At 38.5% G+C, this 23,966-nt stretch overlaps 2 protein-coding genes across 2 annotated transcripts in view; both read right to left on the reverse strand.

Annotated features, from left to right (window-relative positions):
- Positions 1-1,897: 1,897 nt before the first annotated feature.
- Positions 1,898-14,130, reverse strand: MS4A1 (membrane spanning 4-domains A1). Its single transcript, XM_003802684.2, has 7 exons — positions 14,086-14,130; positions 7,552-7,726; positions 7,009-7,128; positions 5,669-5,725; positions 3,843-4,079; positions 3,000-3,101; positions 1,898-2,110 (listed from the first exon to the last, which is right to left on the reverse strand). The coding sequence occupies exons 2-7, from the start codon at positions 7,708-7,710 to the stop codon at positions 1,898-1,900; spliced, it is 888 nt and encodes a 295-aa protein (XP_003802732.1). The 5' UTR covers positions 7,711-7,726; positions 14,086-14,130.
- Positions 14,131-16,411: 2,281 nt separating this feature from the next.
- Positions 16,412-23,966, reverse strand: part of MS4A5 (membrane spanning 4-domains A5) — a 35,516-nt gene continuing 27,961 nt past the window's right edge. The window contains exon 5 of the mRNA XM_003802708.1: positions 16,412-16,522. Within this exon, the coding sequence (XP_003802756.1) occupies positions 16,412-16,522 (111 nt within the window). The remainder of the gene's footprint in view (positions 16,523-23,966) is intronic.

Here is a 23,966-nt window from a genome sequence, read left to right on the forward strand (position 1 = left end):
TTATTATTATTTTTTTGGAACCTACCATTGCCATGTCCTTTTCCCTCTTCACCAGTCCAGGCACATATTCAGTCCTGGTGTGGAGTGCTGAGAGTGAGGACTGCGTTATCAATGACCTATTCCATAAGACTTTTCCTTGGGAATGTGTATCTGTAAACTATGCTGATATGAATATTTGATGACCCATCTCACAGTTTAAACCCAGATTGGCATTATGTGAACTTGAGTCAATGGAAGTCTCATTTTCTGATGTCCTAAAAATAAGGAAGTATGGGGGAAATACCCATGCTGGAATCATCTATTGTGAACAAGGACACGAATAAAGATAGTTTTATTCATTTAGAGCTAATTTTGAAGACTTTATGTAGAGAAAGGTTGTCTCCTTTTTGTGTGTGCGTATGTGTGCTAATTACCTGGAATATCTTCCATTGGTGGTCCTTAAGAGGTGGAAATATCATAGGCAGTGAAAATTACACTGTCTACCTACGTACTGCCAGCATTCAATATGTAGCAAATGCGTAAATGTAGTTCCTAGATTATAGTGATGTCATCCTAGGTTAACATTCTTTTTAGATAAGGTACTGGTATATGTGGATTGAAAAATAGTAAGGCTATTGCCTGAGATTTGGCATTTTAATTGTGCTTCTGAGCATAATCTTCCTGAGAATGTCTTAGCACTTAGTATCTGTATTATACAATCTACCAATTTATTATATAATAATGAGGCAAATAATTTTCCAAATGTGAACATTTAAGTCTTTTGATCCCCAAGGGGTAAAATCTGATCCTGACTCTTTTTGTCTTTCTCAACACCTGTTTAGTTCTAGTCAGAGTCTAGGCTCTTCATAACACCTGTTGACTTTGGTTTGGTATTAATAGTTTGTGCAGACAATTTTGTTATTTCACATCACAGAATTTGAGTACGAACACTTGGGTAGGAATGAATCTCTTGTAATTACCAGCTGTAACTGTGGACATGTTACCTTTTCTTATTTGCAAGTTATTTTACTTCTTGAATAATTTGTATAATAAATAAGGATAGGAGTTCTTTCTTGATCCAGGAAGATCAAATGAAATTATTTGATAAAATACTTGGTCATTTGTAAATCGTTGTATAAATACAAGTGTTTATTATTTGAGATTAGGATAGTCATTGTGGCATTTTTCTACAGCCATTCTCTTTTCTTGGCTAAAGGCTAAAAGTAGATAGACAGTGCAGTCAAGATCCTAGACCAAGAATTAGGGGAAATTAAATCAGAGACATGTTCATGTGTATTCTATGCAATTTGTGCAAAAAAGGACGGGCATTCACTATTTACAATTTCTTATAATGGGGGCTATGGATGCTCTAAAAATATGCCACATAAATGTGTCAAACCCATAGAAAGATAGATGGGTTAGCTTCCTATTGCTTCTCATTAATATTAATTATTGCCATTAAAACAATAGTGTAAAAGGGACTCTACCAAAAATATAGATGTGGAGGGAATTAAAGATAGTTTAAGGATGGCATAGAACAGTAATATACTTTTTCTGTCAGGTACAGAATCTCCCTTTTGCTGGAAGAAATGCAAAAAAAAAAAAAAAAAAAGCTACTACTACTAGTACGAAAAACCTATCCAAGAAAAGGTTAATGGGAAAGCACATCCCGCAGCATTTATTATGCCTTTCTTCAATGTAGCAAAATTGCCCAAAACAAGAAATGTGACAACACAATCTGCTACAATGGCTGTATTCTCCAAATGTGAGAAAACAAGATTTGTGGCCACTCTATGGCAAGACCAAATAAAAATATGGAGGAACTATGCATTGTACCTCAAGAAATGAAGGTAAATGTATTGCTTGGTAGCTATGAACACTAATACTTAGAAAAGGAAACAGAAAAAGAAGAAATATTTTAAGCGGAGATGTCATTTTCTACTGGTGAGGATTCCTGATCTTGGGGAGGTTCGGGGAAATTTACTTCTGTTTCTTCTTCTTCTTGGATTGGAATAATTTCAATGTCTTCTTCATTCTTTGGTTGGGAAGATATCTCAGTTAGCTCAACTACTTCTTCTTTTATTTCAATGGCTTGTTCTTTTTTTTCTTCAGCTGACAGGAGAACCACGTTCTAGAACACAAAATTAAACTTTTCTTGACTTTTACTATTGACACTTTTCTCAATAATCTCTACAAATACTTATCAACTACTTCCTAGTTTTTAGTGCTACTTATCTTATTTACTATATTCCTCCAAATATCAGGATTGATTTCCCATGTGCTCAAATTGTTATCAAACATTTACTTATTAAAACCCAAAGGTAATTGACATTTGCCACTGTGGCTGGAATGATCACATGGTATTAGGAACATGGCAATTGTAGATTCTGTTTCTGATTTGGCTTCGGTGACTATAATCCTGCGAAAGGAATTTTCTTTCTAATCCTATTTTCCTCATCTGCAAAATGAAAGAATTTGGGATGATCTCTAAATTTTATTCTGAATCTAGCTGTCAGCTTCTGAGCAGTTGGCAATAGGCCTATCATCGGGATATTCATATTTCCCAATTGTGGAGCCACTCAGAACTTGTTTTTATTATTATTATTATTATTATTATTGTTTATTGTTTTGGAAGAGGATTTAGGTGAAAAGGGTGGGGTGAGGAGAAATGAAATCAAAGAATTAGTGACTAAGCAGCTTTCACCTATCACTAACCATCCTGCTTTTGCACCTTGCATATGAAAGTCTGAAGCCTGAACTCAAACAGAAGGGAAGGTTAGTAAGAAGCTGCTAACTTGTAGAACAGTGTCTTCTAGCTAGAGACTTATTTCAAATTTCAAGATATTTTTCTTCTCTATTTTCTTCAATTGCTATTTTTTTCTTTCTACCAGGACATCAAAACCATTTATGTTAAGCTCCCCATTTTTCAAGGCCTCGTCAGGTTACATTCTCCAATAAATGATCCTTTGTAGAGGTGAATCTTCTAGAGAACAGCTATATACAGAGTGACTACCACTTACAGCTTTGGGTCTGGAGCACATTCTTTTCCATTCATTCTCAACAATGCCCGCAACCACAAGTTCCTGGAAGAAGGCGAAGATGAGCATCACTGACAAGGTGCCCTAAAAATAACAGAAGGATGAAGGTGAAAATGTAACAGTGGTATGAAGAACGTGGTTGGTGTTCAGTAAATTACTATTGACAGAGTTAAATGATTCGAAGATCAATTCTTTATGCAAGTACATTACTGACTGTGAGAACTGCTAGCCTAACAGACAGTGTCCTCACAACCCTAACCCTTGACACAACTGACACACAACAGAGGGCTAATGCATGGTGCAGATAGGAAGTAAGGTAGGAAGAGTGAGTTGAAGAATCAATTCTATGTGGGAAATAATAAGTACTGAGCCCCAAATTACACTGTATTCAGATTTAAGTGATGTGGTATCATACCAAAGAAATCTCTCCATTTTGGGAGACACATTCTTTTCTCCCTTCAAACTCTATCCTAAAAATTTCTTGAGTCAAAAAATGTTCAAAACGCCTTAGGTATTTCTTTCATATTCAGCTTAATAATATGATAAATAGTCATGCTGTTAATGATAATGTTGTATCGTGCTTCCTATGTACCACTTTTCTAAGTACTTTGCATACATTAACTCATTTATTCTTCAAAACAACTCAATGAGATAAATATTGTTACCATTCCCATTTTATAGTTGTAGAAATTGAGGCAGAGTGTGCTTAAAGTTCTTGCCCACACCTATGTAGGCAATAAGTAGCAAAGTCAGAATGTCTGGATCCAGAGTTGATGCCCATGAACACCATACATTCTCCCCAAAGAGAAATCCAATCTCACTTACCAAAAACACAGTTCGTATGTTGTAACAGTATTGCGTGGATGGAGAGCTTATCTCAGAGGGCATAAGTGGTTCACAGTTGTATATGTTAATATATGGCACGGGAGTTTTAATGAGATTCTGACTCTCCATTTTTAAAAAATGGGAGATTTTAATATTAAGTATGTCCAAGATAGAAAGAATCATTCCAGAAATGGCAGCAAAGAGGCTCAGTGAGTTCATTATCACTTTCCCTTTGACCTGAAATGGAGACAAAGACATACTAATTAGATTTTATTTCCATTTGAAGAGTGTAAGTTAGGAAGGAATTCCAGAGGTCATGCCCCTGACTCACAAAAGTACAACCCCTAAATCATACTAAAGTTCTTCTCTGAGTTGTTTTTATCCTCTTGGTTACTATAAATTAAAATCACTTCTCTGTCTTGTTCCTTTCTCAGTCTTCCCCATCGCAGTTTATGTCATCACTATCTATTCATTTTATCAGACCATCATTCTGGGAGTGATCCCTAATTCCTATATCTTGTGCCCTTGCACTTCCTTCACTGCTACTCACCATCCTGGTAGGTATTCAGTAAATATTTGTTACATAAGAAGAATAGTCTCCAGATCACATGTCTGCATAAGAAGATACAGGAGCAGAGAAAAGAAGGTTCGTGCATGATGCTTAAGTGCATGGTATTGTGGGTATAGGTTGGAAAGGTACAGATAGAGCCCTCTAGGTCTGCACCATCAAATGGAAATCAAAAGCAACAGCAATGATATTTTCTCTCCTGTTGACATAGGTTGCAATCAGCCGCAGTCAATCAATCTTTCAAAATATATTTCAGGCTTGTGTCTTTAGATATCATAAGTAAGAAAATGTCAGTGTGAATGTTCAACTCTATGGGAATCATAAAAAGTTGAAACAGGAAATTATATGTGGCAAGTGCCGTAATTATATGGGATGATTATTTCATGACACACATATTTCATCCCTGGCTACTTGCCCTTCCAATGGCAAGTCAGTAGGTCTAGCTGTATTTGGAGAATAGAATTCCTTGATTTTCATAAATTTCCCCCCAAAACTGAGTTGATTAGACCAAGGAGGAACTGAATTGGTTAGACTGAGGAGGAACCATCTAATCTACTTACTCTCTCACTGACTTTGAAAGTGACTCAGCCTAGGAAGTAAAAGTGTTGGGGGAAATTTTTCTTGGGAAGGAACTTGCTGCTAGCTCTTTTTCACCTACATAGAATTGCCAGCTTTCAGCACAGCTTCTTCCTTGGTATAGATGAATCCTTGGCAGATAGATGAGCAAGACCACACTAGCTCCTTACAGCTGCTGAAACACTGTAGCACCTGTTACTCCATTTCATCCTCATACCAGTTTCACATGGTAGCAGGGATGAAGTACCTGCTTCAGGTACCTCCATTTTATAGGCAAAAACTCAGAGGTACATAAACTAGTATGTTCAAGGTTACAGCTAAGAATTAGCTTAGTTAGAATTTGAACCAATCACAACAATGATCAGATAATTTTCCTAAATGGTGGTCTGGGAGAAATGACATAGCTTTTAAAAAATGTCTATTATTTTCATATAGCATTTAACATTCACAAGACTGTAAGATGGTCTTCATAGATTTGCTTTTAGTTCTATGTCCGTGGACATACTTCAGGTAGATGTCATTTCCAAGTTTTTCATTAATAAAATTGTAACAGCATTGTGGAGGACTGCTTGCTCTTTTAGGGTTGAAAGTCTGTGATGTCAAGGCTCTTTAAGGGAGTTTTCAACTAAAAGAATAGGTGTGTCTCTGATGTGTGGGGAAAGAAGGAGCTATGGTTACTTGCCAAACTCTTCCTGGAGTTTTTCTCTGCTGCTGCCACGAGTGATCCAGAAATAATATACTGTAAAAAGAGAAGTAATTGGTGGAGAGGGAGTGGGTGGGGAGAGAGAAAAGGGAGAGAAGGGATCATTTTTTAACATTGATGGCTGGCCAGAGAAAAGACATCTATAGTTTCAGCCACTTTCACCAAACTATCTACCCATTTTTATTACATAGGTTCATTTATTTTTCAGTAGTCATATTTCTCTTTTTTCCAGCTACATTCAATCCATAACTTTCTTTCTTTTTTTTTCTAAAGATGTTTTTTATTTCAAATTAACATGAGGGTGCACATTTTTAGGGTACAATATTTTCACTTCCAAGATCAAGATCAAGCTCAACTTGTAGAAGAACCCTTTGCCCGAGGGGTGTGCTATAGAAAATCTGATTTGAAATGGGAAGAAGTATACATTGCCATGTTCAACCATCTGGGGAGCTATCGCTAAGAATAGAATAAGACCTAAGAGACAGAACTTCTATTTCCCTGTCAATTAATACTTACACTGTTAATTGAAAGGTTTTTATTTTTAGTTCTTTCCTTTTTTTTTTGTTCAACTTGTTGAAACAATCTTTGAGATTCACATTGATTTAGATGACTTTGATGCTAAGGAAGAATGAATCTGTGTAGAATGCTTGGCCTTGATGTCACAGGCATTCCATTAAAATGTTGGCTGCTGCAGGAAGTGAGGATTATTTATCTTCCTTTTCTAACATTTAAGCTATAGAATGGCAGTAATTCTTCTTATAAACCTTTTCTCTTTGTTTTGAAACTTTCAATCCTGGACTCATCTTTATAGTGGCAACTATGAAAAGTATCATGGGGAAAATAAAGATCACTTGCTGCCTCATGCCATGCCCAGGCAGGGTTACAAGTTTAGAAAAAGTATGCCTGAAACAGCCATAGCCACAGAACAGTGTTGTAGAGAAGGAGCAGACGGGAGGAAGTGGGATGTTCCTGCTCGCTCTCACATCCCCAAGCATCATGCCCTGTAGTCCAAATCCTTGGTGCTTCCCTCCCCACCAAAATTGACTATGGAGAGGTTCTTCTTTAAACAGTCCCTGCGTAGGTCCATGAAGACATCTATCATTCTCTGATTACACGTAAGGCAATAACCACTGACTCTTAACCATGGCACACATGCTCAGTTTATTCAGCCTCTCTTACTGCTTACTTCTTTTTAACTCAGTAACCTATTTCCTACCCATATTTTCCTTTTACACAGAAATAGTCTAGCATATCTCTATGGAGCCTTTTAATATTTTTGTCTGTCCCATTCCCCAAATAGTTGCTATTTTTTTACTCACCATAACACCTCCCCAGAGAGGGTACCACACAGTCACACAGATGGGTGCATATTCCCCTGTGGGGATCATCAGGAGGCCCCCCAGGGCAATGTGGAAGAGCCCATTCATGATCTGGACGGCCTAGGGAAAGAATAGGGGCACCAATGGGTGAACTGAAATGGTCTGTGTTAGAAGGCAGAGGCAAGATTGGAAGCCTCAGTTCCTGACCTGGAGCCATGCAAAATGCCTAAAGGCAGCAGTGGAGGTGAGACCAATTTTGTCTTTTTCTTATTCAAATTTGATTTTCCTCACCCCATGGGGCATTTCTACTGGAATCCAGGCAGGGACTGCAATAGGAGACCCCTAGACTTACATGCCCCCAAACCAAAAGGTGACGATCCAGGTGATAACTTCTCTAATACCTACCTGATTTGGCCAACTGTGCCAGACATATCAGGCTGGATGAAAACCCTTCAAGTTGGGTTGAATTCTGTACATGGCCTATAGAATCAGCTTTTGTAAACCAGAGACTTCTAGGATAGGGCATGAGGGCACCTGACTTACCCCTAAAGCTTTAGACTGCCTCATGAAGAAGCTCTGCGTGGGGCCCACCAGGGATGACAGCCTCCTCAGGGTTACTTTTTGAACAGGTTGTACAGGAATAGGGCCTTTCATAGGCTCTGCTGGGAAAGTCCCATTTACTGAATTTCTGGGTGTTGTCATTTTGCTCTTAAAACTCCTAAAAATAAAACAAAGCAAGGAAAGTAAGAAGAAGATTTTTAGCAATCTTAACCCTGTCATGCTTCTAAAGGCTTCTTTCCGCATTCCCTCCGTGGTGTCATTAAGGGTAGACTTGGCTTCTTCTTGGTGCCTGGGAGCCTTGGGTCTGAGGCAAGTCCTGTTGCTGAGTTCTGAGAAAGGATCTGGAGGTGTTTGCCTGAGGCAAGAACATAGGGCCCCCAGATCCCTGCCAGTGTTCCTGGCAACCAGATTTGGGACATATATTTTCCCAAACCATGCATATATATGACTGTATGTCTTATTTGCCTCTCATCTCTAGATGCTTTTCTATGATTTAATATCAGAAATTGTATTTTCTATCAATTTGTCTTATCCTTTTGTTTATTTACCTTTGTCCATTGTGGTGGGTCAGAAGCATCATGATAGATGCCATCATTTTCCTGTCATGAAAGTGGTATAAAGAACACTGGAGATTCAGAAGGGGGTATGGAAAGGCATAAGGGATGAAAAATTAACTACTGGGTACAAAGTACACTATTTGGGTGACAGGTACACTAAAAGCCCAGACTTTACCACTGTATAATTCATCCATGTAACCCCAAAACACTCGCACCAATTACAGTCTATTGAAATTAAAAGAAAAACTTTTAAAACAAACAGAAACAGCAGGGGAAGACCTGATTCTAGGCCTTCCTCTACCTCTAAATCTGCTATCTTGAGCAAGTCATGTCAAGAAGGCTATCTTCGCCTATAATCCCAGCACTCTGGAAGGCCGAGATGGGGCGATTGCTTGAGGTCAGGACTTGGAGACCAGCCTGAGCAAGAATGAGACCAGGTCTCTGAAGAGGCAGTGTGGTGGGCGTTGTAGTCCCAGTCACGCCATAGTCTGAGGCATGAGAATCACTTGAGCCCAGGAGTTTGAGGTTGCTGTGAGTTATGATGATGCCATGGCACTCTACGCAGGGTAGCCAAGGAGACCAGCTCAAAAAAGGGGGGGGGGCTATCTAATGCTGCATATAAAATTATAACCACCTGAGTGGGATTGCCCTAGAATTGGCAATTCTTTTATTTGCTCTGAGACTTTGGGCAAGTTTTTTAAGTTCACTGGGCTTTAAGTTCTTCAACAATAAAATGGAGATGATAATAATAGTTCTTATCTTGTAAGCTGTCATAAGGCTTAACTTGGCTCATAGTCTGTGCATAGTTGGGTGTCTTTTCATCCAGGTGTAGCTCAAAGGTCACTTCCTTTGAGAAGCCGTCCCCGAATGCTCTATAACACATACTCCTGTTTGCTCTCTTTCTCTCACAAAATCCTATTTTATTTGCTTCATGGCATTTATCATGCCTGTGGGAAATTACCCTGTTCATTTACTTGTTTGTTACCTGCCTCTCTCCACAGAATATAAGTTCCATCGAAGTAGAGATTTTGTTCTCTCTTGTTGAGTTTCTAAAATAATGCTTGGATTTCGTATTTTCTTAATAAATTTTGTTGAAGAGATAAATGTATGCAAAACACCCCCACGTGGGAGTAAATATTAGCTGTTTTGTTGCTATTCTCGCTCTTCTTCTTACCTTTTTGAGCATTAGTTTCTGTTTTATCCATCTGTAAAGTGAAAAGAATAATACTCCTCTCTTGAAGATATTGTCAGAAATAAGTAATATAACATGTGCAATTGTGCCTAGTACATAGGAAGAGCGTAGTAAAAGCTATTCATTGGTGTTCATGATTTATTCGTTTCTCAAGTCCTTCCAGCTCAAACATTTTAAAACTTTGTTCAGTCTTCTACATCATGGGCTTCCTTTTGGTATTTGCGCATTCAATTATGTCATCCACTTATGTGAATTTTATCGGGTCTTCCCTGGGGCCTGGAAATTCCTCTTTGGTGATACTTCTTTGGTCTTGTCTTTATTGATTTTAGGCTGTGTAAGGGTCCTCGGAAGTCAAGACAATCTAGTTGCTTATCTTGCTAAATCGGCACCAAGGCCAGCCATTAGACTACAGGTTAAAGTACAGCCATCAGAGCTGGGACAAATAGCTTGTAAGACAAGTAGGTGGCTGGGAGTCACTCACATTTAACTTTAGAGTTAAAAGGAAATCTCACCCATGGCATTTCATCCGAGTCTCACAGAATAGGCAAGGGATGAATCACTGCCTCTGTTTTATAGAAGAGGAAACAGGGCACAGAAAAGTTAAGTAACTTGGAACAAGTTACATAATTATTAAGGATTTAAAATAAGGACTCATACCTATCAAATGACCACATTACTTTGTCTCCTGTGGGGAATAGGACTTCAGCTTTTCCCTTATGAACCCATCACTTCTCCTTCAAATAGTTGCACTATTTGGATGACTGTAAATCAGTTAAAAACAGGTTATTTGAGGCCTGGGCTAGAGAGAAGAAAAAAGAGGCTTTCATAGAATGTTTCTTACTTGATTTTGCCCCTGCCCCTCTATAGCCTGATGTCATATGGTCCTTGGGATCTGCGTTGTACCAAAACCTACCCCAAGACCACCAACAAAAAGGGATTATATTAAATATATCCCACTCAAGGGTTTTCAAATGGGCTCTGGTCATCAACCAGAATTTTCTAGAGCTAGTCAGAACTTCAAATTATTCTGCTCATTTCACAAATGAAGAAACTTCAGCCTGGTAAAGATCTTAGACTTGGTAACAAAATGAAATTGAGAGACAGTCGCCATGGCTCTGATACTGATGCTTTTTCTGCTACGGCCTAGTTCAGATAATTGTAGCTGTTTACTGAGCACTTACAATATTCCAGAGATATTGTTTATGTTATTTCCAACTATCCAAACACCTTTCTTCCTAAGTAGTCCTTTTTCCTTTTGTAGCTGTGGAAGTGGAGGAAGTAGGAATAGGAAAAAGTGGGCTTTCTGTCCCACGGCCGTGGGTGTGGAACAAGATGAAATTGCCTAGACTTCTTCCCATGGGAAGGTGCCTTGTGTTCCTAGATAACCATAACTGTGCACAAATCATGCTTATGTAACTGCTGCTTGGTACATGGCCACCTTTGTTCTCCTGGGTATAAAGATGCACAGGACCTTTCCCTTGCACAGATTATGGATTTTAGATTGCACCATGCAATAGCTCCCTGGCCACCAGGACCTAGGAGGGACCTGCCATGTAACTCAGCTCACCAGCTGCCTGTGAGCTGAGTGAAGCATGTTATACCTGCCCTCCATGCCGGAGTTCTTCTCCGGTCTGGTTGAATTAGAACACTGGCATTACAGGATTATTAACCAAATAATCCACCAACACCATCATGTACTCAGGGGGTTAGAGCTACCTTACTTTTGTTACCTCAACTTCCTCCTGTGCCACTTGAAATAGCTTTGCAGTTTTATCCTTTCTGGCCTTCTGTGCACTTATCTCTGGGGAAGAATGTTCTTACTTCCTTTCCCTTTGTTTTCAACCCATCTCTTTCCACCAAGATTTTAGCCTTGTTTCTTCCTTACATCTGCAATCTGTCACTCAATTTGTGGTAACATGGAGCAAAAAAGAGTCCCAGCTCTGACGCTTGCTACATTTGTGATCTCTCAGTAAATTTAGACTAACAGTTGCCCCGCCCATTTCAAATTATCATTGTGAGAACACGAGATGATTTGCAATTGATAAGGCACTAAAAACTCAAAGAATAATCATGAGTATTGGACACTTTAAATGACAAAAATGAGCTGCTGCGTCCCCTCCCACAATCCCAAAGCCCCCTTCCTTTAACTCAGCAATGTGCCCTGCTAGTGCCAGGGTCCCTCCCTTCACCTCTGCTTCTTCAAAGCTTTGTGTTCCACTCTCTTCCCCACTTCCTCACCAGCCACTCACCCCTCAACACTTTGCTACTACTTTCTGCCAGTGCCTTGACTGAAACTGCACTCTTTGAGGATGGTACTATAAAATCAAAAGCCTTCAGATTACTTCTGTTTCCTGCCACCGAGGCTCAGAAGGAGCTGTGGTTTGCCCCAGCTCCTTGTCCTCTCAGCCCATCTTTATCTTGGCCGTTGTTCCCACTGACGCCCTGTCATGCTGTTTCTGCCTGGGCAGTGGGTCTTGCATGTGGACCTTTTTCCTACATCCAGTGTTTCTCCATGGATTTGACTTTCATTTTCTTTGGGAGTTTAGCACAAAAATGTTGCTTTTCTATTTGATCTTCCGCTTTTCTAATCCATTTTCCACAAGGCTGCTTAGCCAGACTCCTTAAATCACTGTTTCACTGGCCTGTCATTGCTTCCTGGAGAAACCCTTCCGCTGGCCCCTCTGGTTCTTTACAGTTCAGCCCTGCATGTCTTCCAAAGCTCCCATCCCACTACTTTCCACCAGAGCCACTGGTCTGGACATGTTTTCTATCTTCTTCCCTGAAACCTCCCAACATTGACACCTCCCTCCTCCTCCTTCCCTCTTCACTTTCCATCAAACTTCATCACAAACTCACATCATCTGAGGCTCTTCTTGCTCTCCAGCCTGATTGCAAGGATCACACCTTCAAAGCCCCTGGCTTTACTTTCTTCCTTGCATTATGTTGTAACTCCTTTAATGGTGTGTCAATTCCTTAGTGGGATCATGTGTCATACCAGAATTACATGGGGAACCTGTTTTCTACACATGATGAGCTCAATAAATGTTAAACTGATTATCTAGCTCAGGGTAGGTTTACACATGCTGGATTAAAAATCTCATCTCAGCTGATGCTCAGTGAGATCAAGGCACTTTATGGGAAACACGGAAGGGGAATCACATATTGGTTTCTGGATGTAATAATAGCATGATAAATATTAATCCAGTGCCCATTCTCATTCTCGGCTTCCTATGTGATGGATGTGCTCAGTTTTGCGTCCACCAACCCCCTCCAGAAAATGTTAGCCTGTAAGTCTTCATATCATCTAGGTGTGTTTACATTTAATGGAGTATCTTTGCAGACAAAAGCATTTAAAACAAGAGGAATGATGTTTTTCATTATGGCCATCAGTGATTATTTTCTAATTTGGTACTAAGCAGTCCTAAGGGCTTCAGAAGTATAGCTAGTTTAATCTTCATAATGTGTGTGTGTGGGAATATTACTTTTGTCTCCATTTTTATAGATGAGGAAGCTGAGGTGTGTAGAGGTTTAGTAACTTGCTCAAGTGATTTGTGAGTGGTAGTGAAACTGTCAATATTAAAATAATGTAGAGTCATGAGGTATAAATAGCAATCAAAGTCTTTTTTTTTTTTTTTTTGAGACAGAGCCTCAAGCTGTCCCCCTGGGCAGAGCGCCGCGGCCTCACAGCTCACAGCAACCTCCAACTCCTGGGCTCAAGCGAGTCTCCTGCCTCCGCCTCCCAAGCAGCTGGGACCACAGGCGCCCGCCACAACGCCTGGCTATTTTTTGGTTGCAGCCGTCATTGTTGTTTGGCGGGTCCGGGCTGGGGATTCGAACCCGCCACCTTAGGTGTACGTGGCTGGCGCCCCAGCCGGTTGAGCCATAGGCGCCGAGCCAAAGTCTTATTTTTATAAAAGTATAGATACAGCCAGAAATTAATCAGCCATTGTTCTGTAACTTCCTTACTGCTGCAGCTGGTTACTTCTCCATAGGACTGTCCTTCCAGAAAGGTGCAAGCTTTGTGACTTCCCATGCTACTTTTATAGATAACAGTGCTATCTCAGCCCAAGGACTTGTGATTCTATAGGTAAGGTTGGACATTGAAGTATTTTTCAGACTCTGTATTTTGGGGGATTGACTGATGCCAACCAGACCACAGATAGGTGTGGGAATGGATCCAACAGCCTTGAGACCCCCCATTCAGAAAATATCCCAGCTGAGGAGATAATCTCTGTGAACTCATACTCCACCAACAAGCAGACATGAATGCCTAGGCCTTTGTCCATGAAACTATCTTTTAAAAGCCTTTCTTGCAAGTTTTTGGAGAGATGGATTTGAGAAATTATGCCCTTCTCCTCACCTGGCACTTTGTATAATAAAACTTTATCCATCGTGACACCCACTGTCTTAGTATACTGGAGGATATCACCAGGCAGTGGGTAAGGGACCCTGCTGGCTGTAACAGGGTAGCTCCAATTTGAAACCAAGAGATTAGGAACCCTGATTTAATCTGCATACTGCAATCTCCTACTTTTGTGGAATGACTCACAGTTGATTGTGGAGGGTAATTCTTAAAAGAGAGAGAGTGGTTAAGAGAGTGAGTGGGCAGCAAGCCTTGATCTCACCCCTCCTCAGATCACGACATTATTAGAAAATCTGACAGGGAAGTTTAAGAATTGAAACTGAGAATCTCATTCTCCAAAACCATCCTATGCCTTATCCATCACCTCCTTTTAGTCATTTAAAGAAAGAAAATTGATTCCTCACCTGAGTTTCCCAGGCCTCAAGGTTCAACGGCTGATTTTGGATGCTGCTAGTTCTCAAGCACACAGGAAGAGTGACTGTGATGGGCCAAACCTGGGGCTGAAATTGCTGATAGATACCATGTGACAGGAAATTGGTAGCTTCTGCTACCTTGTGCTTCGCTCCAATTACTTTGGTTTAATGTATGCTTACCAGTGCTGCGGGAGATACAAAAAAATTTCTGCCTTACCACGAGGTTTCACTTCTTGAAAAATATCCCTGGGGGCTGCCTGGTGGGGTTCATGCTACCTTAATTAGAAGAACCTCTGCAGCCCCCACCCTGTGAGCAGGTGTGGATGGTTGGTCCCTAAGGACAAGAGGAACACTAGAAAATCTTCAAAGATGGGCCATTGGGACTGACTTTTACCTTCTTGTTTCACTTTTAGGAGTGAGTAGGTGGGAAGGAGGCATCCATGCAGAGAATCAAGAATCATGGGCCCATCTGCTTAATACTGTACTGACGTGCCTACAAATATTGTCCTCATTTGCTCATACTTAGGCTCTTACTGGACCATGTATATCTTGTGTCAGATTTAGCAGAAATGGTCTAAAATATACTTTATTGTGCCAGAACATGTGCCCAGGAGCTCAAGGCAAGAGTTAGCCTCCATATTTGGAGATAAAAATTGAAATAGCACTTTCACTTACCCACTCACTGATGACCTTTCTCTTCCACCTGTCTAGTTCCCTGGTGTCCCTTTTCTTCTCGGTCTGGAATAGAGCTCTAAGATCATCAGGCTAGTGCTAGATCAAGTGGGAAAATGAAGGAATTTGGTGGCATCAGGACAGTCTAAAGTGCTAGGAGGCAAACCAAAGAAAGTTTAACTCAAATATCTTGTCATCCCTCCCCCCCCCCCAACCATATGTAAACTTTGTGTTCAGATGTTGGATCTTTTAAAACATTTCAGTTTCCTCAACCATTGTTTTATTTTTATTAAAGACACAGAGCTATAGTTAGTTATAGTTATTTATTTAATCTAAAGGGATTCAACTTGGCAGCTCTTGGACCACCTAATCTGTGGTCCATTCAGGTTTTTCCTCCTTCTCTTCTATTTCTATCCCTGCTTCTCTTTTTTTGTTAGAGGATTTGGAACCACAAAGTTAGAAGCAATTGATTCATGTACTCCTAGGGAGGCTGAATTTGGTGCAACATGAAAAAAAACATTTTCTTACCATCGAAGCAGTCCATTATGGGAACTCGCTACCATTGGAATAGAGAATTTGCAGTCATCAAGAATACTCAAGTAACATCTGGGCAGTCACCTGTCAGAAATGCTCCTACAGAGTAGAAGAGTGGAAACAGAAGGCCCACCACCCATTTGAGATTATAGTTGTTAGTTTGTGCATATCTGGTAAAATCCTTCAATGAGTGGTGACAGGGATGACAGTTACACAGGGTGTAGACTATGGGTGATCGTGAGACCTGAGATTTGAGTGGGGGAGGTGGGGTGGTTAGAGGCATGTGCCTTCATTTTAGTGGGTGGGGGAGCAGAGTCAGGACCTGGAAAACATAGAATTGAGGTTGCACAACTGATCTTTTGTATCATTTTCTCTGATTAAGTCCTTCCGCACCACCCCCTCATGTTGGGTTGTTTGCTATTTTGATCTTTGTGGCTAATGAAGTAACTTACGTGGTTCCATGTATGATTCTTCCCAAATAAACCTGAATTTGAATTTGTATGAGTGAATAAATGTTGACCTTGTCTTTGCTGATTTGAACTGATTGAGTTTTCAATTTGTGCGTGTGTGGAAATTCCTGCTACAGTTTGGATTTGACCATAGCACTTTCTTTGATGTACCACCACTCCCACCCCCAGGCTTGGGGATATTTAATTAGGTCAGTAACACATTTAAAATATTTCTCTTTGCCATCCTTGTCATGACAATGGGGCCTATTGGGTGGCTTCTCTTGGAGAAATCAACAAGAGATGCCATGAACCAGACAAGTGAGCTGACAGGGTCACCCCAGACCCTGAACTTTGGTTCATATCTTTGTTCAAAGGCAAGAACATGTTTTCTTGTCCTTTAGATGAAAGAATGCATGACTAACAGAGGTGACAACACCAAGGTGACCATTTGATTTGGGGAGAGAGTGACATGGCATTGTTAAGAAGCAGGATGTGTTTTATTAGCCAAAATGTCACCAGAACCACCTCCAATGGGTCACTCCCCTTTGCTTTAAAGAGTTGCCAGCCTTAGGATTTTATGCTCCATTTGGCTTTTCCTCACAAGCAGGAATCATCTCTAAATGTTATATTATTATAAGGCCTCTTTATTTTCATAGTGCTACTTAACACCATTCCCCACAATCACAGTCTTCTGAGCTGAACCCCACGATCGACAAAGGCAATGTAATCAATAACTCAAAAACGCTGAAGACCGTCAACATAATCAAAATTCCCTGCAACAGAAGAAGAAAAATAATGAGGAGTCATAATATTAGCACAGTCATAGTTTTTCTGATTAGAATGAGGTAACAATACCCAGATTATAAAAGCTCCTCCACCTCTCTCAAGTCTATCTGATGGTTAGGAATTAAATTAATGGAGGACCATGAGAGTGTACAGCTATTTTATCATAGCATGTTATTTTCTTAGAGCAAGTCATAAAAAAATACATTTTCTAAATTATGTGTAGGAAATAGTTCATTTTATAAATACAACTAAATGCATTTAAAAAAGTGTAATGGATTTTGCTAGGTTTGGTATCAAGATTCTCCTGATCCAATGGGGGAAAAAAGTGGTCTGATGGAGGAGAAAGAAAGAAGGCAGTGAAAAAACAGGAAAAAAAAAAAAGAGAGAGAGAGAAGCAATAGTAGAAAAGTAAAGAAAACAGAGGGAAAACTTACAGTCCCAGAAAAATAGAGGGACTTATAGTAAAAAAGAGATAAGAAGACATAAAGAAAGCAGCTGTTAGGAGTACCACTTTGAATTATTTTTTTCACTACAGACAAGACCTTTACAATGCTTTGTACTGGCAACTGAGAGCACAAATATGGGTACACACTTCATCGGTAGCCCAGAGACTGGACGCAGCCCTATGTCAGGTAAGTTTGTGGTCCTCTGACAGCTGGACTTTATATGTACACTGCAAAGGTTAATGCATCCTGTTCTTTCGCCTAATTTGTCTACTATGTTTTAACTATAGGTTTATTTTAGAACCACGCGGTTGTAAATGGACACTTAATATTTCATGCTGTAGTTTTGCCATTGTTCATGTATTCTTGGGTGACAGGAAATAATTAATTTCTTCCTCCTTTTCTTTGCTGTGGTTTTTGTTTGTTTTACCACTCTGAACAATGCTGCAATGGTATTCCTGTACATATACCCTTCTATATAGGTGGTTTAATTGCTCTGAAGAGAGACACCGGAGTTAAAAGCCACGTGTATTTTTCAGATAAATTAATGTCGTTTTCTTGCTTTCCAAAATGATAGTAACATTTCATAGTTCTACAGCTAATACATAAGAACATTCTTTTCACCATATCCCTGGCCAGTCATGTTAGCACTCTTTAATTTTTGCCAGTCTAATGAATGCAAATATTAGTTCCTTGTTAATTTAATTGGCATTTTCCTGACTGCCAGTGAATCGGGGCATCACTCTTCATGTTAGGCCAGTAGAAGAGTTTATTATTATTATTATTATTATTTTGTAAATTCCCTCCTCATATTGTCTATTTTTTTATTGTGCGCTTGACCTTTTTTGATAGTTATATGCAATCTGTATTAAAACCTTAAAATGTGGCTGTTAGCTGCTTTAAACATATTTTGCTAGTTTTTTTTTTAACCATACCAAAGTTTATATATAAAGAAGTGTTCCCTCACTGCTGGTGGGAATGCAAACTAATATATTCCTTTTGGAAAGACGTTTGGGGAATACTTAGAGAACTAAAAATAGACCTGCCATTTGATCCTACAATTCCTTTATTAGGTATATATCCAGAAGACCAAAAAACACATTACAACAATGATATTTGTATTAGAATGTTTATTGCAGCCCAATTCATAATTGCTTGGTCATGGAAGAAGACCAAGTGCCCGTCAACCCACGAATGGATCAAAAAACTGTGGTATATGTACACCATGGAATATTATGCAGCCCTAAAGAAAGATGGAGACTTTACCTCCTTCATGTTTACATGGATTGAGCTGGAAAATGTTCTTCTTAGCAAAGTATCTCAAGAATGGAAGAAAAAGTATCCAATGCACTCAGTCCTATTATGAAATTAACTTATAGCTTTCATATGAAAGCTATAACCTAATTATAGCCTAAGAATACGGGGAAGGGGGAAGGGTAGGGAAGCGGGTGGGTCTGTGGAGGGAGGGTGATTGGAGGGATCACCTCTATGGTTTATCTTACAAGGGTACAAGTGATTCTTTCTAAAAGTAGAATATAAATGTCTTAACACAATAACTAAGAAAATGACATGAAGGCTATGTTAAACAGTTTGATGAAAATATTTCAAATTATATATAAAAACACCACACTGTACCCCATGATTGCATTAATGTACACAGCTATGATTTAATAATAAAAAAAAAAAACTGGAAAAAAAAAGTGTTTTATCTTTTTTTTTTTGGCTTTCCAGATCAAGATACAGCACATTTCCATCCCCCTAGTAAGTTTTCTTGGGTTCATTCCCAGTCAGTTCTCCCAAGAGTCAGCCACTCTTCTGACTTTTAACATTGTATTAAATGTGCCTGTTTATTTTTGTATCTGAAATTACTTACTATAGTGAACTGAAATTTATCATATTGTTCTATGTAGCAGAAGGTTGTTCTTTTTCACTGCTAAGTATTCCATTATTTGAATAATTATCATTTGTTTAGCTATTCTGCTGCTGATTTGAATTTTTATTGCTTCAAATTTTTAACTATCATGAATGGAGGTGGCTGTGAACATGCTTGTATGTATTATGAGGCAGAAAACAGGTATATGCATAATTTTGTAAAAAACTGCCAAATAGCTGTCCAAGGTGGTTGAGCCATTTCACACGCCCTCCAACAATGTGTAGAATACTAGATGCTTCACAATCCTTCCAACACTTGGTATTACCAGTTTTTAAAATTAAAATCATTCTGGCTTGAAGTTCAGTGGTGTCTTCTTGTGGTTTTACTTGGCATTTATCTGATAGTTAATAATGCTTTGCACAGTTTTGCGTGCTTACCAGCCACTTATCTATATTTCTCTGAGTAGTGCTCATGCAAGCCTTTTTTATTTGTATTTGTATTCTTTTGGCTTTTTATTATTGATTTTTGAGAGTGCTTAATATATTTTGGACCTTTTGTGACATATCTAGAGTGGGGACTTTTTATCCCTTTCTGTGCCTTGCATTTTTTAGTTTCTTAATAATGTCTTTGGTGAAATAGTCTTAATTTGTTTCATTCTTTTATTTTATTTTTTTGAATTTTGAAGTAGTCCATTTTACTGTCTTTTTCCTTTGTGGTTAGTCCTTTGTGTTTTAGAAAGCTTTGCCTACTCCCAAGGTCATGGAGATAGTCTCCTAAGTTACACACTTTCTCCCCCTCCAAAACTTTGTAGTTTAAAGTTCACATTTAGGTCTATCTTTGATTTTTGAATGTGAAATCAGTTGTGTTCTTCTGGTATCAACAGACACGGCCATGCTCTGTTATCTGTTTCTGAATTTGATATCCTAATATTATATTTCATATTTCTGCACAAAGTTTATGAAATTGCCTGTAGATTTCCCATCTTTGATAATGTTCTTGTCATATTTTAGTGGCAAAGTTGTGACAGCATCACAAGAATACTTTTGAGTTGACAAGTGTTCTTGTCCCATTTTCTGAAACTATTTGTTAAGTTTGGTATTATTTCTTTTCTAAATGCTTAGAAAAATTAGTCTGCTCTTGGATTGCTTTGCTTTCTCTCTTTTTTAATTGAGAGAATTTTTCAATTATAGATTTCATTTTTTATTAGATATAAGCCTAATCAGATGTTCTGTTTTCACCTATCTTAGTTATGGCAGGTATATGCCATAGTAGTTTTTGACGTAGTTTTTATAGGTAGATTTCATAAAGGATTTGTCAATTTCATCTAATACATCACACCATTTTTTTCATCACACCATTTTTATAACAGTGTTCAGATTCTCATATTGTAATGGCTGTGTATTAACAGTGGTGTACCTTTGTTAGATTCTGGTATTGACAGTTTATGTATTCTCTGTTTTCTTTATTAATTGCTAGGGGGTTGTGAATTTTATTCTTCTTCTTCTTTTTTTTTTTTTTTTTTGCAGTTTTTGGCCGGGGCTGGGTTTGAACACATCACCTCTGGCATAGGGGGCCGGCACCCTACTCCTTTGAGCCACAGGTGCCGCCCGAATTTTATTATTCTTTTAGACATCTATATTTCAGCTTTTTGGTCTTATATACTGTTTTATGTTTATTTCATTAATTTTTATCTCATCTCATTCTTTCATTGTCTTTAAATTTAATCATTTTGTCTAATTTTCCAAGAGAAATTTTATTTAAGAAAAAGAGAAAGTTTAGAGCACTTCAAAAGAGAGGCGGAAGTGGGTTCCTGTCATGAAGGAGCAGAGGTGAGAGAGACCTGTATAATTTCTTGATATAAATATTTAGGTACATTTTTAGTGTGTTTTATTTCATAATATTTGCACTTAAGGTGAGGCTATAAAGTTTCGTCTAAGCATCTATTAGTTGTATACAATAAAATTTTATATGAATATTTTCATTATAATTTCATTTTTAATATATTTTCTATTTGTAGTATAAGTTCTTCTTTGAACCTTGCATAATTTAGTTTTCAAACAGTTTTGGGATTTTTTTAAGCTAGTTTTTAAATTAATATTCAAATCCATTTCTTTGTGTTCAAAGGAAATATTGTATATGATTTTAATCCTTTGAATTTTGCTGAGATTTGCGCCATGGGTCAGCATATGATTGGTTAATTGTTGAAACTTTCTGTGTGAAATCTGTCAAGTTTTGTCAGTTATTTTTATTTCAGTTTCACTTTTTTTCTTAAGTCAAATATACATAGATCATGAATACATTTATGCCTTTGTGGGATTCAATGTGTTGATTATTTGTACAAATCAGAGTGCTTACATCCTACTAATTAACATAGCTTTCCCCTCATTACTTAATCACAGTGTTAAGACATTTGTGTTAAATACTTGAAAGATTTGATTTGTACCCTTGCAGTATGCTCCATAGGTGTAGTCTCACTATTAACTCTCCCTCTATATAACCACCCCCCTCCTTTTCCATCCCCCATCCCTTCCCTCCTTCATCCTGGGCAATAGTTGTGATTCATCTTTCATATGAAACTGTGAGTGATTATAAATTGGTTTTATAGAAGTACTGAGTACATTGGATATTTTTTTCTGTTCCTGAGATAATTTACTAAGAAGAATATTTTACAGCTCCATCCATGTAAACATAAAAGAGGTAAAGTCTCCATCTTTTTTTAATGCTGCATAGTATTCCATGGTATACATGTAACATAATTTATTAATCTATTCATGGGTCGATGGGCACTGGAGCTTCTGCCAAGACTTGGCAACTATGAATTGAGCTTCAATGAAAAATCTGGTGAAAATATCTTTGTTGCCAAGTGATTTTTGGTATTTTGGATATACACCTAGTAGAGGAATTGCAGGATCAAAGGGTAGGTATACACTGAGTGGGGAAAAGATTCCCTTATTTAACAAATGATGCTGGGCGAACTGGCTGGCGACCTGCAGAAGACTGAAACTGGATCCACACTTTTTACCACTAACTAAGATTGACTCTCACTGGATTAAAGATTTAAACTTAAGACGTGAAACTATAAAAATACTAGAAGAAAGTGTAGGGAAAACACTTGAAGAAATCGGCCTGGGTGAAAATTTTATGAAGAGGACCCCCTGGGCAATTGAAGCAAGATCAAAAATATACTACTGGGACCTCATCAAATTAAAAAAGTTCTGCACAGCCAAAAGCACAGTAAATAAAGCAAGTAGACAGCCCTTGGAATGGGAGAAGGTATTTGCTGGTTATGTCTCCAACAAAGGTTTAATAACCAGAATCCACAGAGAACTCAAACGTATTAGGAAGAAGAGAACAAATCATCCCCTCTCAGGGTGGGCAAGGGACTTGAAGAGAAACTTCTCTGAAGAAGACAAGCACATGGCCTACAAACATATGAAAAAATGCTCACCATCCTTAATCATCAGAGAAATACAAATCAAAACTACTTTGAGATATCATCTAACAACAGTAAGATTAGCCCATATCCCCAAATCCCAAAATCACAGATACTGGCGTGGATGTGGAGAAAAGGGAACACTTCTACACTGCTGGTGGGATTGCAAACTAATACATTCCTTTTGGAAAGACATCTGGAGAACACTTAGAGAACTAAAAATAGACCTGCCATTTGATCCTATAATTCCTTTATTAGGTATATATCCAGAAGACCAAAATTCACACTACAATAAAGATATTTGTATCAGAATGTTCATTGCAGCCCAATTCATAATTGCTAGGTCATGGAAGAAGCCCAAGAGCCCATCGATCCACGAGTGGATCAATAAATTGTGGTATATGTACACCACGGAATACTATACAGCCATTAAGAAAGATAGAGACTTTACCTCCTTCATGTTTACAAGGATGGAGCTGGAAAATATTCTTCTTAGCAAAGTATTCCAAGAATGGAAGAAAATGTATCCAATGTACTCAGCCCTACTATGAAACTAATTTATAGCTTTCATAGGATATCTATAACCTAATTTTATCCCAGGAATATGGGGAGAGGGAGGGGAGGGGAGGGGGAGCATGGGCGGAGGGAGTGTGATTGGTGGGATCATGCCTATGGTTCATCCTATAAGGATACATGTGAATCTCTCTAAATGAAGAATATAAATGTCTTAATACAACAACCAAGAAAAAGACACGAAGGCTATGCTGACCAGTTGGATGAAAGTATTTCACATTGTATACAGAAACAGTACACTGTACCCCATGATAGTATTAATGTACACTGCTATAATTTAATAAAAAAAAAATAGAACCCTCAGTGTTCTCCAAACTTCTTTCCAAAAGCAATGTACTTACTTGCATTCCTAGCAACAGTGCAGAACTGTTCCTTTTTCTCCACATCCATGCCAACATCTGTAGTTTTGGGATTTTGTGATGTGGGCTACTCTTACTAGAGTTAGATATCTCAAAGTGGTTTTGATTTGCATTTCTCTGATGATTAAAGATGAGCATTTTTTCATGTGTCTATAGACTGTGCACCTGTCTTCTTCAGAGAAGCTTCTGTTCATGTCTCTTGCCCACAATGAAATGGGATCACTTGTTATTTTCTTATTAATAAGTTTGAGTTCCCTGTGGATTCTTGTTATTAGACATTTGTCAAAAATATAACTTGCAAAAATTCTATCCCATTCTGAGGGCTGTCTACTTGCTTTACTTACTGTGTTCTTGGCAGTGCAGAAGATTTTTAGTTTGATTAGATCCCAGTAATGTATTTTTGATATTGCTTCAATTGCCTGGGGTGTCCTCCTCATAAAGTATTCTCCCAGGCCAATTTTTTCAAGTGTTTCCCCTCACTGTCTCCAAGAATTTTTATAGGTTCATGTCTTAAGTTTAAGTTCTTTAACCAGTGAAAGTCAATGTTTCTTAAAGGAGAAAGGTGTGGGTCCAATTTCAGTCTTCTACAAGTCATCAGCCAATTCAATCAGCACCATTTGTTAAATAGAGAATCTTTCCCCCAATTTATATTTTTGATAGGCTTATCAGAGATCAAATGATGGATGATAAGTATCTGGGTTCATCCCTTGGTTCTCAATTCTGTTCCATACATCTACCTCTCTATTTTTG

The sequence above is a fragment of the Otolemur garnettii genome, unplaced genomic scaffold, assembly GCF_000181295.1.
Source record: "Otolemur garnettii isolate 467f Iridium unplaced genomic scaffold, OtoGar3 scaffold00254, whole genome shotgun sequence".
Taxonomy (NCBI): domain Eukaryota; kingdom Metazoa; phylum Chordata; class Mammalia; order Primates; family Galagidae; genus Otolemur; species Otolemur garnettii.